The 15,122-nt window shown below is 35.0% G+C and overlaps 1 protein-coding gene across 5 annotated transcripts in view; it reads right to left on the bottom strand.

Moving 5' to 3' along the window:
• Positions 1–15,122, bottom strand: part of ptprua (protein tyrosine phosphatase receptor type Ua) — a 558,925-nt gene that overhangs the window by 8,630 nt on the left and 535,173 nt on the right. For 4 of the 5 annotated variants that reach the window (XM_022682961.2, XM_022682962.2, XM_049476162.1 and 1 more), the window contains 2 exons: positions 7,839–7,964; positions 2,600–2,757 (listed from right to left, as the gene is read on the bottom strand). In XM_022682961.2, coding sequence (XP_022538682.2) covers positions 2,600–2,757; positions 7,839–7,964 — 284 coding nt within the window. Of the gene's footprint in view, positions 1–2,599; positions 2,758–4,369; positions 4,424–7,838; positions 7,965–15,122 lie in introns of all 5 variants that reach the window. The other variant, XM_049476164.1, reaches the window with a different exon arrangement.

Below are 15,122 nucleotides of genomic sequence, written 5' to 3'. Positions count from 1 at the left end.
CGGCAATTTCAGTCCTGACTTGAACCATTTGCACTTGGAAATGAAAATTCCAAGAAAGCTGAATCGTGCAGGAATGGAGCTAACACTTGACCAGTCAAGAGACCCAGATCCTGCAGTTTTAAAGCATTTCCTCCTCTAATATACAATTACAGAAGGTCTAAGTCATCATCACCAGCAGCAGCATCAACTGTGATTTGATCTTTAAGTTGATCTTTGATAAGTGTGTTTAAAGAAAGAAGTCTTGGGTCAAAGTTTGTCCAAGAAACATTTATGCCACCAAGGGAGCATCAAAAGCAGATAGACATCGGCAATCCCGCCAAAGGGTGGTGCAGAGAGAATTTCAGAAGTTCTGGGGTGAAAAGCCATTAAGAGAAAATGCTACCTCACACTGAACCGAGATCAGTGCCTCGGGACACCGGCAGAGGAGGGGCACCGCAGCTTTGAAGCCCGGCTCTGTGCGTCTGTGAGACGGTCTCATTAACACAGAAAGCAAGGAGCTTAAAAATCGAAAGGGAGGATGTAGGTGAGGGGACTGTGTCCTGAGGCCAGAGCGGCAAAGCCCAAAACTGAGGAAAATGAAGACATGAAAGAGGAGGCAAGGATTAAGTGCCTAAAGCGGCTTTATCTCCGCGGCTAAGGCTGAGGCTGATGAGGAATGAATGAGAGCAGGCGAGACACCCATTTGATAATTGGAGTAATGGAGCTGATTATTAACCTAACTCACTTACCCAAAGTATCACTGATGATATATTCAGACTTAGGGCCAGATTCATCAAGTGCACTTCCGGATTTACCGGGGCATTAACAGCATCTTGGGTAGCGCTAACACCTTCATAAATGCGCATTACCAGCGACTTTTAAAATTCCTATGCTAAGTGAAGCAACCACTCTTTCCCTCACATCAGATCTGTCTTAAAAATCAGCATCAAATATCTTTCAAAAGGTCAAAATAACACATAGAGGATCAGAAATAAATATACACCCTCTTAATGTTCCAATGAATGTTCCAAATCTCCTCACCTCCTAGCAACGATCATCAGAAATTTGACCTTTATTCAGATTCAAGTCACAAATTTGAGTGTCAAGACTTAAGATTTGACTTGGGATTTGAATGTGAAAACTTCTGACTGGACTTGGGATTTGAGTGCCAAGATTTTGGAATTAACTTGGGATTTGAGCGTTAAGACATGGGATTTCACTTGGGACTTGAGTGTCAAAGACTTGAGACTAGACTTGAGATTTGAGCATTAAGACTTGGGACTTAACCTGGGATTTTAACTTTAAAACTTGAGACTTGAGTTTCAAGACCTGGTACTGGACTTCGGATTTAAGTGTCAAGACTTAAGACTTGACTTGAGGCTTGAGTGTAAAGACTTTGGACTTGACCTGGGATTTGAGTGTTAAGATTTGAGACTTGACTTGGGATTCGAGTGTGAAGACTTTGGAATTAACTTAGGATTTGAGTGTCAAGACTTGGGATTTGACTTGCGATTTAAGTGTCAAGACATGGGACTTGACTTGGGATTTGAGTGTGAAGACTTGGGACTTGACTTGGGATTTGAGTGTGAAGACTTGGGACTTGACTTGGGATTTGAGAGTCAAGACTGTGGACTTGACTTGGGATTTGAGTGTGAAGACTTGGGACTTGACTTGGGATTTGAGAGTCAAGACTGGGGACTTGATTTGGGATTTGAGTGTGAAAAGTTGGGACTTGACTTGGGATTTGAGAGTCAAGACCTGGAACTGGACTTGGGATTTGTCAAGACGTGAGGCTTTCTTTTTATTTGCATCTTATTAAAGTTGTAATAATAATTAGCTACAACTTGTTACATAGGTGTATCCACTTTGCCAAGGTCATAGAAAAGACCTAAACTCTCACCCTAGGTGGTTGAAACTCAAAACTGGGGGTTTCAACAGGACAATGACCCTCAAACACTCATCAAAGGCAGTTGTAGAATGAGAATGATTGGTCTGTGCCATGAAACCAAGAATTATAACTATAAAGAACCCCATTGACTCTGTCAAGAACAGTGGTCAAATATGCAACCAGAATATGGCAGAAGCTGGTTGATGGTCAAAGAACAGCTTGTCAAGGGATATGTACACCTTATATAGGTGTACTGCATGTGTATTTAGACCCTGTGGAGCAGAGTCTCATGCAATGGAAAATTTCCATTCCAAGACTAGGCTTAATCCCTGTCTGTGAAATCAACCCAGTGTGTTTATATATATATATACAAAAAAATACTATTTTGATCTGTTTAGATTGAGAATCATTGCAAACATCGTTGCAGTTAAAGAACTTGATGCTCTTTTCACCATGTGAATGTGTCTTAAAACAGAACAGATGTATACTGTACTGTACTGATGCAATTTAACTGCCATGTCATGATTTTAAAGAAGAATAATTGTCATCTATGCTTTTTTATGAATATGTATCTTGTTAGGTGCACTTTAGCAGTTTCTAAGCAAATGGTTCACACTTCAAGAACACAAACAAATAGATCACAAACTATGTCAATATGCAATGAGCATTAATTAGTCTCTAAATTTAGATTTCTCAAGCTAAGTTTAAATGCAGCAGCATGAGGAAACTCACAGGCAGTGGACGACAGTGCGACCTTCACCACACTCCCTCTGCCACTTCTGCACTTGGGCCAGCAGGGTGAGGAAGGCTTTTTTGGAGTCCGGAATCTCGCGGTAGGCTGACCAACGCAGGAACTGGAAATGGCGCACCACTAGATGACCTTCCTGTAGCTGCAAGACCAAGATAGAAATAGAGAGATGCATAGAAAGAGAGAGAGAAAATGAGAGAGAAGAAAATAAAAAACTCTACAGACTAAGACACTAACATAATTTAATTAATGTGTGTGGGCATCAAATAATTTGACAAGCAACATAAAACCACGCAAAGAGATACAGGGTTTGCACACAAATTCAAGCGTTATTTGCGCACTTTCAAGGACCATTTTAATGTTATTCCAGCATCTGTCAGCTGTGGTAAATTAATGATAAAGGTGATATCTCAAAACTGCGATTCAGCGATATTCAATGTATCAAAAAAAAATATTCTTCACGCTTCACAGCGACTATGCTACTGAGAAAAAAAAATACTTCTAAGTAAGGAAATAACAGGAATCGTGGATTTATTGGTGTCAGTTTCACACAATTTAAATACCAATGTTCTTCACCGTATGTTCAGCGCATCTTTTCAACCGTTTGAGCAGTTACTGTAGTATGTCAAATACAGGGGTGAGTTGAGAGCATTTATACACACATATACTCAAATACATACACTGCAAGAGATGGTTTTATGTTTATGTAAAACACAACCACAAGTGTGTTTGGTAAAAGCAAACTCTCTCTTTGGAACTCTCTCCCCAAACCCATTCGAGACTGTTCAGATTTGTCTACATTTAAGTCACTTCTCAAAACCCACCTCTTCAGACCTGCTTTTAACCCATAATGTAATTTAGAAAACTTGTAAAAACTATATTTGTGTTTTTTTTTAAATATATATATAAATTGTAAATTGTAATTGAGAAAATATGAGCCTATTTTATTATTTTATGTTCAATTAAAGACTGTGCCTTATTATTGTTGTTGTAATTTTTGCCTTTTAATTTGTGATTTATTTTTGTATGTAAAGCGTCTTTGAGAATCTTGTAAAGCTCTATATAAATAAAATGTATTATTATTATTATTATAATTAAGAAGATTTTTTTTTTATTTTACGCTCTGCAATTTTTTTCTTTAAGCAAATTTATTTAGTCAGGTGGTTATTTATTGTAAAGTAAATGCATTTGGAATTTCAAGCATTTTCGAACACTTTCTCCAAAATTCCAGCACTTTCCAGGCCTGGAAAACAGAACATTAAAATTCAAGCATTTTCCAGGATTTTAAGTGCCGTTTATCGCTGTCTCTTTACTGTGAAGATGCTTAAAGATGAGGAAGAAGACGCCGCAGACACTGCCTTAGGTATATATATATATATATATATATATATATATATATATATATATATATATATATATAGATATAGATATAGATATAGATAGATATAGATATATATATGGGGACCTGCTTATATAGGGTGTTATGGTACACATCTGGAAACACTGGAAAAACATACTCTAGACATAGATAGCCATAGGAGGAGTCTACCTAGACGAATGGTTACATACATAAGTGAAGAGAAATAAAGAAAATATATATAAGCTGAAAATATACTTCATAAGCACCCATACGAACCCTGGAGATAATTACAAAATACCTCTATTTTTAACACCGTATTTTAACGTTATTGGGTCACGTGACATCGGTATCTCTGTCTCTCTAACCGACATCAGATTCTACTCTAGTGATGTACCTTAATGAAGAAGCGATTATCATCATCTCGTCTGGGGAAGCTCTCACTCGGGTCCTGTGGAGAGGCGGGATGGGGATTGTTTCTGACAGTATGTGGCAGAGTTTTTGTGCGTCTAGAACAGTGTGCTACGGAGAGGGGGGCTGTTAGAGGGGCTGACAGAGGGGTGACGTGAGGTGACTAAGGGTGACAGGCTAGTTGACAGGTGTGCTACGGGCGGGGGTTTCTATGAGGAGCAGGGACACTTTGAGGACTCGATTTCAAGGAGACGGGTTGGCACTGATGAAGCCGTCAGAGACAAATAAGGTCAAGTAGAAGTGAGGGACGGAGTCAGGCTTCATTCATTCACATACACACACACTCAGCACACACCCACTCAACACACACACAAACACGCTCACAAACACAGAATACCTGCTTTACAATTATGTAGACTCCTGATTTAATGCAATTTTTTGGTTTTCATGTTTGCATGATTGATTAAAAGTTCTATGGTCAAATTGCTTATATCGTATTATTTGGACTAAAAGGCAAATCAGATTATAAGACACATTAAGCAACACTACACTGTAAAACCCTGTCAGGAATGACCCAGGCAGGGTGACGAGGAAAGCGGACACAAGTGCAGGTAGGGTGAAATCAATAAATAATAATTTAATAAATAAATAACAAGTAACAAAGAAACAAGAAACAAGTAAACACTTAAATACGGAACAGGGAGATATATACAAGGAACAAGGGAGTGAACCAAATAAATGAAACTAGATAAACAAATAACCAATAACCAAAACAAACCAGTAAGACTAGAGAACATAAACTAAGCAAAACAAGAAGTACTAATGATAAACAAACAGGGAGTAAATAAACAAAGAAACAAATGAGGTAAGAACACAAAGAAACTAGAAACTACCAAGAATAACCAAGAAGATAAACAAAACTAAACAGGGCAGGGATATATATTTACAAGGGAAAACAAACAAGAAGACAGGGAAAAACTAGGCTAGACAATAATAAATAAACTAAGCAGAAAGGAACTAAACACTAAGCAGGGAACTGGGGAAACGAGGAAGAAACAAGAAACTAGAAAACTAAACAAGAAATAAACATGGAGCAAGAACTAGGGCTATGAAACGCAGAGAAACACAGAGAGACAAAACAACAGGGGAAGGTGCAAAGAACGACGGAGACAAAGTGGCAGAGGAGGGCTATTTAAAGAAACAGGAAACGCACTATAATTGGAAACACCTGGGGAAGGGGCGGAGCTACAAATGAGACAAGTGGTGGAAAGGTACTGAGACGGGAGACACAGGGGAGCATAGGTCACGTGGGGAAGACACACAGAGACACGAGACGAGACCAGGATGTGACAAACCCAAAAAGTTGACAAAACCCAAAATTTTTGTTGTAACCGATTACCTAACAAATGTGAAGTTCATGTAATATAATTTTTAAGTACAATAAACTTAACAAATACATATACATATATATTTAAAATGAATATTTTCCTGAACTTGTGTTTAGTCTTCTTTCTGCTTTCATTCAACTATTTTTAAATACTCATAGAAAAGTGGATGAAAGAAAACAGTAAAGAATTAAAAGTACTGAGAGCACAGCGAGAACACAGAGTTACTGCAGTTCAGTAAATGATGCTTATTCTACAGCTACAACACAGAGATCAAGTATTTAATCATAATATGTGATCTACAAGTTAAACTAAGGTAGCCCCGGGTGATTTATATATTAAACACAGCTTCTAATGTATTGTGATCACAAGTCATAATGCATAATAAACATGGCTTTAATGGGTTATGCATTTATATACAAATTTATAATAATGTTTATAATGCCTTATGAATGCATTGTAATATGTTATAAATGTGTTTATAGAGTCTAAAAGAGATGATGTTTATAGAAAGTGTTGCCAGGTAATCATAGCATGCATTGTTGAGGCAGCTTTGTATATAACATCTTATACACCCAGCTGATGATGCATTATGATCGCAATTCATAATGCACAATAAGCGTGGCTATAATATATTATATGGTCATAGATATGTATGCATATGTATATGCTTTATAATGCTTTTTTTTTGTTATAAGTGTGATTATAATCTAAGAGTCTAATACACATGACATTCATAGAAAGTGTTAACATATTTTTTTTTTCTCCATTAGTCCATTTAGTCCATTAGACCACTGATTTAATCAATTTTATTTTTTTGGTAACACTTTCTATAAATGTCATCTCTATTAGACGCTATAACCACATTCATAACATATTATAATGCATTCATAAGGCACTATAAACATGGCTATAAATGTTTATAAAAATGCATAACCCATTATAGCCATGTTTGTTAAGCATTAACAACTGTGATCATAATACAATATAAGCCGTGCTTATAATATATATGTTAAAATAGTATATCTCTATCATTAATAATTTAGTCCTACAATGAAAGTCTGGCACTTTACTTAGAGTGCACAAAGACCTGTTATAATACATTATAATTATAATATAAATATTATATTCAAGACAAGAATAATTTATGAGTGGTTGAAAATATATTTATAGGATTATTAAGGGGGTGTGTTTATAAGTTGGAAGCTTTTTTATTCATGATAAAGTCTGCAAGCAGGGACTGAGTTTCTTGTTATTGATGTATAACATGTTATAAACACAGCTATTAATGCATTATAATCACAGTTCATGATGCATAATAAACATGGCTATAATGAATTATACATTTTTATAAATATGTATAGCCATGTTTATAATGCCTTATAAATGCATTATAATGTGTTGCGAGTATGTTTATAGAGTCTTATAGAGATGACATTCATAGAAAGTGTTACCAATTTTTTTTTATAATTATTATTTATTTTTTATTCAGAACTAAATTAGGAATTATGAAAAATATTGAGACCCTTTCATTATGTAATGTTTTACCGGTAGACAATGAAGGGGCTCTCTTTCTCTTTTTCTCTCTCTCTCACACTCTCTCTCACACACACACACACACACACACACACACACACACACACACACACACACACACACACACACACAAAACCAATTAGACACATGAACATGCAAATACTCCCTCCTTCAATTTAAGAGCTATAACTATTGCGTGAAATGGGCACTTCGCATGACTGACCCCGACATTACGTCTCTGCTTCAAACACACCTGCACTGAATTCACTGAATCCATGAAAAGATGAATTAAGCAATTAGTCTCTTACTCCATTAGCCTCTGTAAATTGGTTGTGGACTCTGAAGAAACTTGGTGGAGGCAGATGAAGTCTAATGTCAGGAGTCTTTTAATGAGGTCTGCATTTAATGGTGCATTATAATAGAGTGGCTCCCGTGTTAACCCCCTAATGACACCAGCTCATCATTATGATTGAACGGCTAATAAAGGGGACATTATATTTCAGGACGGGGCTGTGTAGCCGGCGCCAGTCTTACCCGTGTGATGTTAGTGACCCGGAATAGTCGCGTGATGACATCATCATCTGTCGACCTGGAGAGCAGCTCCACTGTCATGGGTCCAAACTGCTGCATGCCTGTCTCAGGCCAGTACTGCAGACATGGCTGAAAGAGAGAGAGAGAGAGAGAGAGAGAGAGAGAGAGAGAGAGAGAGAGAGAGAGATTTACATTTATATACCAAAAAAAAAAAACGGTCTATATTTGACTATACCTAAAAAAATTCTGTCTGAGATTAATTGTAGCCAGACCCTTGTCCAAATAAAAAATAAAATCTGAAAAAATTAAAGCCCCCAGCAAAAAAAATCTGTTCAAAATGTATTAATTAATGCATGTTGTTGAACCTTCTCTATAAACTTTAATGTACCCCTAAAGATTTTATAAGAACTAAAATGTACTCCTTATAAACTGTTCTATAAACTCAAATAAACCCTGACAAAAGTTTATATGATGTCAATTGTACCCCAACTTGACTATAAACAAAAATGTTTAAACTTTCTGTATGAGGATCATGTGTAAACGCACTTGTACCAAACAACAAAGTTTTGTATGTAACATAATTTTGTACAAACTCAAGTTTACCCAGACAAAAACTTAATAAACTCAACTGTACCTAAACAAAATTCTGTATGAATTCAACTGTATCCCAACATAATTCTGCCTGAACTCAACTATATCCCAACATAATTCAGTAAGAACTCAACTGTACCCCAACAGAATTCCTTATGATCTCAACCATATCCCAACAGAATTCCTTATGATCTCAACTATATCCCAACAGAATTCCTTATGATCTCAACCATATCCCAACAGAATTCCTTATGATCTCAACTATATCCCAACAGAATTCCTTATGATCTCAACTATATCCCAACAGAATTCCTTATGATCTCAACTATATCCCAACAGAATTACTTATGAACTCAACTATATCCCAACAGAATTCAGTATGAACTCAACTGTACCCCAACAGAATTCAGTATGAACTCAACTGTATCCCAACTGAATTCAGTATGAACTCAACTGTATCCCAACTGAATTCAGTATGAACTCAACTGTATCCCAACTGAATTCAGTATGAACTCAACTGTTTTCAAACAGAATTCAGTATGAACTCAACTGTATCCAAATAGAATTTAATATGAAGAACTCAACTGTGTCCCAAAAGAATTCTGCCTAAACTTAACTGTACCCCAACAGAATTCAGTATGAACTCAACTATATCCCAACATAATTTAGTATGAACTCAACAGTATTCCAAAAGAATTCAGTATGAACACAACTATATCCCAACAGAATTCAGTATGAACTCAACTGTATCCCAACAGAATTCTGTAAGAACTCAACTGTATCCCAACATAATTCTGTATGAACTCAACTGTACCCCAACAGAATTTAATATAAACTCAACTGTATCCCAACAGAATTCTGTATGAACTCAACAGTATCCCAACAGAATTCAGTATGAACTCAACTGTATCCCAACAGAATTCTGTAAGAACTCAACTGTATCCCAACAGAATTCTGTATGAACTCAACTGTACCCCAACAGAATTTAATATAAACAAAATCCCTTATGATCTCAACTGTATCCCAACATAATTCAGTATAAACTCAACTATAACCCAACAGAATTCCTTATGACCTCAACTGTACCCCAAACGAATTCTTTATAATCTTAACAATATTCCAACAGAATTCAGTATGAACTCAACCTTGTCCCGACCGAATTAAGTATGAACTCAACTGTACCTAAATATAATTTAGTATGAACTCAAATGTATCCCAACATAATTCAGTATGAACTCAACTATATCCCAACATAATTTTGTATTAACTCAACATTTTCCCAACAGAACGTTTCTCACATGAAATCCCCAGACAGATGAATACTAACATTATGGAAACGTTATAAGTCACATTTCCAAAACGAAAAAATAAAACATTGGCAAAAGTGACTTTGCAGTGACATTTCCAGAACATTTAAAAGTACAAAATTAAAACATTCTAATTAACATTCTAATTAATGTTGTAAGAATGTTACATGTAACATTCAGAAAACGTTCTACTAACCAAACATAGTTAACTAGGGTATAAACAGTTAAAAAAAATCGTTATAAACTTAACTGTATCGCAACAGAATTTTAAATGAATTTGACTGCACTCTAACAAAACTCTAAATAAAAACAGTACCTCAATAAAATTCAGTATAAGCAGTAAAAACTGTGCCCCCAAATATGTGTATGATCTTAACTGTACTGCAGGTAATCTCAACAATAACTTGTTGGTTTCCCAACACAAAATCTGGTATAAACCAGACCTGACATCAGGAACAGACAACTATTTCCAGCCTGAATGAGAAAGGTAGTGAATACATATACCCGTCATCCAATAAATTGCTTTGCCAACACTCTAATACACTTACCAGTCAAGCTTCTAAAGCATATTTGCGCTCAAATTTGCATTTGACAGAGGGAGGAAGATAGGGACACACAACACAAGAAAGTGATATTGACAGACGGATTAAAGGAAGGATGAGGATAAGGGGAGCACGGGGAAGAGGGGTGGCTCTGGCAGAACGGAAGAGAAAAAGCGAGACAGAACAGGAGATGGAGGGGGGGGGGGGTTGTTTGGGGGGTGATGGAGCTGTTAATCGGTGAAGCGAATTCAATTGTACCACTGCCATATCAAATATCCAGTTCATTCCTCCATATCAGCCCCATTTTCCGTTTCAATCTTCTCTCATTTCAAAAGATTAACACTTCCTAACTGTGTCAATTAATTTTCACTCATAGCTGCGAGTGATACAGGCACGAACTGCGAGCGCGCCTAACTCGCAGTTCGTGCCTGTAGCCGACACGGCCGAGTGTGACAGCCTGAAGTAGCTTCAAAGGAGAAAGAGTGCTAAGCGTGCAGAGATAGAGGGAGGAAACCGGAGAGAAAGAACTTAGGAGACAGAGAGCAAAGAAAGACAGACGGAGAAGTTCTGTAATACCACACACCACACTGACGGAAGTGTATTAACAGAGGAGAAGCAGAAAATAAACTTTTTTTTTTTACAAGCTTACATTTAAAGACAACAGGAAGATAAAATTAGTATTATATAAATATATAAAATAAAGAGGAAGAGAGAGAGATATATCAGCTGCAAAATCTAATAATAATAATAAATGTATTATTATTATTATTATTATTATTATTATATACCACATTTTTCACACTATAAGGCACACCAGATTATAAGTCTCGAGCTACCTTCAGACAGCCTGATTTTAGTTTTTTTATTAACTTTGGTATGATTTTATTTATTTATTTACTTTTAAGTTAACTTTTAGTTTTTAATCTTGGTTTGTTTTAGCTTGTTTTTATGTTTCTTTCTTAGTTATTGCTTATTTATATTTTACTTGTTTCTGTGTTTAGTTCATATTTATTCATCTGTAGTTGGATTTTTATTAGTTCTATTACCTTTGTTTTTTTTACCTTTTGATTACCTTTTTGATTCCTACTCTTAAATTATTATTTTTTTACCTTATTTGTGTTATATCCTAATAATATTTTTTAATTATTATTTTTAATAACTATCTTATATATCTTATTAAAATGCTGTTTTTTATTTTTGTATTACTTATTTGATTTTATTTACATTTTATTTGTTGTTAATCCCTACCCTCAATGTACTCCAAGTTTAAATAAAGGTTGAGTGATTGATTGATTGATTAAACACTAGTAAGGAACAGGGGTGCCGCCATGTTTTATATGGAGCTAAATTAGTGCCAAAACTACGCAAATAAAGAAAACGTGTTCTGTAAATATGATACTACTTGCAAACAAACACAACGCGTTTTACAAATACAAAACTCGACTCTCTAACACACACTGTGTGTTTTACAAACACAAAACCTGATGGTTGTAAATATATATGTAAACTTCAAATAAACACACAGCTGTTTTCTAATACATTGCTCTTTACAAACAAATATAACACGTTTTACAAATGCAAAAAGTAATAAATAAAACAAGTAAAACATTATTTTCAAACATTACCGTGTCATGACTCACGAACACGCACAGCCCATTTGTAAATCACGTGACTTTTGGCACAGTTTTAGCAGAGTCGCAAACTCGTGTTGAGATTTTCTCACAAATACACCCAACCCTCGTACAAATGCATCGCCCCAGAACAGCAGGTGGCGCTGTGGGACACTTTACGAGAGGTGGCTGCACAGCAAAGCAAGCTCTCCTATCCAGCGCTCCACAGAGCATTAATTTACACTGATTAAGGTGTTTAATACACCTTTAATAATCACAACTCTACCATTTTATACCCGATTTACACACGGTTTGGTTTGTTACAAACAGCAGAGATGTAATTATGATATAGGACGCTGTTACACATCACAAATATGAGCTTTCATGCTGAAATTCTTTGTATTATGCTCTTTAAAAAAGAAAGAAAAAAATATTAATTGATGTTTAAATTGTAATATAGATAGATAGATAGATAGATAGATAGATAGATAGATAGATAGATAGATAGATAGATAGATAGATAGATAGATAGATAGATAGATAGATAGATATGGACAAAAGGAAAGACCACCTAAAAATTGTAAAAAAAAAAAAAAAAAAAAAAATTGATTTTACCAAATTGAAAACCTCTGGAAACTAATCTACAATTCTTTGCATTATTTGAGGTCTAATAGCTTTGCATCTTTTTTGTTATTTCAGCCATTTCTCATTTTCTGCAAATAAATGCTGCAAATTTACTGACAATATGCTGAAATACTTTGTATTATGCTCGCTCTATCTATCTATCTATCTATCTATCTATCTATCTATCTATCTATCTATCTATCTATCTATCTATCTATCTATCTATCTAACGATCTATCTATCTATCTATCTATCTATCTATATATATATATATATATATATATATATATATATATATATATATATATATATATATATATATATATAAACACCAATTAATATTTTTTTCTTTCTTTTTTAAAGAGCATAATACAAAGTATTTCAGCATGAAAGCTCATATTTGTGATGTGTAACAGCGTCCTATATCATAATTACATCTCTGCTGTTTGTAACAACCGTGTGTAAATCGGGTATAAAATGGTAGAGTTGTGATTATTAAAGGTGTATTAAACACCTTAATCAGTGTAAATTAATGCTCTGTGGAGCGCCGGATAGGAGAGCTTGCTTTGCTGTGCAGCCACCTCTCGTAAAGTGTCCCACAGCGCCACCTGCTGTTCTGGGGCGATGCATTTGTACGAGGGTTGGGTGTATTTGTGAGAAAATCTCAACACGAGTTTGCGACTCTGCTAAAACTGTGCCAAAAGTCACGTGATTTACAAATGGGCTGTGCGTGTTCGTGAGTCATGACACGGTAATGTTTGAAAATAATGTTTTACTTGTTTTATTTATTACTTTTTGCATTTGTAAAACGTGTTATATTTGTTTGTAAAGAGCAATGTATTAGAAAACAGCTGTGTATTTATTTGAAGTTTACATATATATTTACAACCATCAGGTTTTGTGTTTGTAAAACACACCGTGTGTGTTAGAGAGTCGAGTTTTGTATTTGTAAAACGCGTTGTGTTTGTTTGCAAGTAGTATCATATTTACAGAACACGTTTTCTTTATTTGCGTAGTTTTGGCACTAATTTAGCTCCATAGTTTTCCTTCTGATTCAGCAGTAAAGCTGTAAAGCTAAGCTAAGATAAGAAAAAAAAAAAAAAAAAAAAATTTTCTTTTGAAGTTAAACAAGCAGTGGATGTTAACCTACACAGAATTGCATTCTGGTGTTCTGAGGTTAATATCTATAAACTCGAGTGAACTATAGCCATAATTCACATATCATATCAAACCCCAGCACCTACTAATCTAACCAGCACAAAGACATCTGTAATCTGTAATTAAAAATTTGCAATTAATTCAGCTCAGAGGACAGTTAGCATCTTAAGCCATTATGGGTTTCGTAATAAAAAGTCCCCAGGCCAGATCTTATTGATGACATTATTTTTATTTGGACTTTACGAAGCAAACTTTTGATCAAATCATGGTAAAATATCTAAATTATGTTAATTCTTAGTATTTTACGCAGGGCTGCTAAATGTTATTATCACAGAGTATTATACATACTTCAGCGATTACTTTTTTAAAACATATTCGAGTAGTCTACAATTTCCTGAAAAAGACTTCTTCTTTAAAACACTCTGTTATATTTTGGTGTATAAAGGCGCATCAAACATGGTCTAGTATGCAGGGAGCTTTCAGTTTCTATCAGTTATTCCTTCATTCATTTGCTCTTTAGATATAATTTTATTTACATTTAATTTGTGCAGTTTAAAATACTTTCTAATTGAAACGTGATAAATGAGAATCATTGAGATGAATTAATCACAGAGCATGCAATTAAATCATTACTTTGTTTTTGCTTGACAGCACGGATATATATGCAAATAATGTGACATATATAGTGTACAATAAATACATACTGTATATATAACTTCTTGCAGACTTATTATTATTATTATTATTATTTTTACTGTTTTACAATAAATCAGTACCACTTTAAAATAAGACTACCTTTATAAAGGGTTTATAAATGGTTTACAATTAGTTTATTAATGCTTACTAATTAGGTTGTAAAGGCCTTAAAACTCATTAATAATCAGTTATAACACATAGGTAAAAAGGGCAACAATATAGACGGCTGTGAGTTCACTATTTGGAAAACAACAGGTCATTGTTGCCCTTTCTACATATGTGTTATAACTGATTATATATTGTAAACCATTTATAAACCCTTTATAAAGGTAGTCTTATTTTAAAGTGGTACCAATAACTCTTACTGTAATTCTAGTTTTTAGAAAAACTTTATTATTATAATCAGTTCATGTTCTTCGTGTTGATACAGATATTGTCATTGGTGTCAGTGTTGTGCTGTAGTGAGTGAGAGAGAGAGAGAGAGAGAGAGAGAGAAAGAGAGAGAGAAAGAGGGAGAGAAACATCTACAAACTTAGTGATGAAAGGGTGTAAACAGCTACTCCCCTGACACACTATCCACACTACGAGGAGTACAAGAAAGAAACACAATCAACAAACAGCTCCACAACTTAGTCCAGATGGAAGGCCTGAAATAAACAGCAGCACACTCGTCTCAACTCTCCAACAGACACACACACACACACATACACACTAGGGCTGGGGCGACGCATCGACATAATCGACGTCATCGATTACAAA

The sequence above is a fragment of the Astyanax mexicanus genome, chromosome 3, assembly GCF_023375975.1.
Source record: "Astyanax mexicanus isolate ESR-SI-001 chromosome 3, AstMex3_surface, whole genome shotgun sequence".
Taxonomy (NCBI): Eukaryota; Metazoa; Chordata; class Actinopteri; order Characiformes; family Acestrorhamphidae; genus Astyanax; species Astyanax mexicanus.
This window is presented reverse-complemented; position numbering and strand designations above follow the sequence as displayed.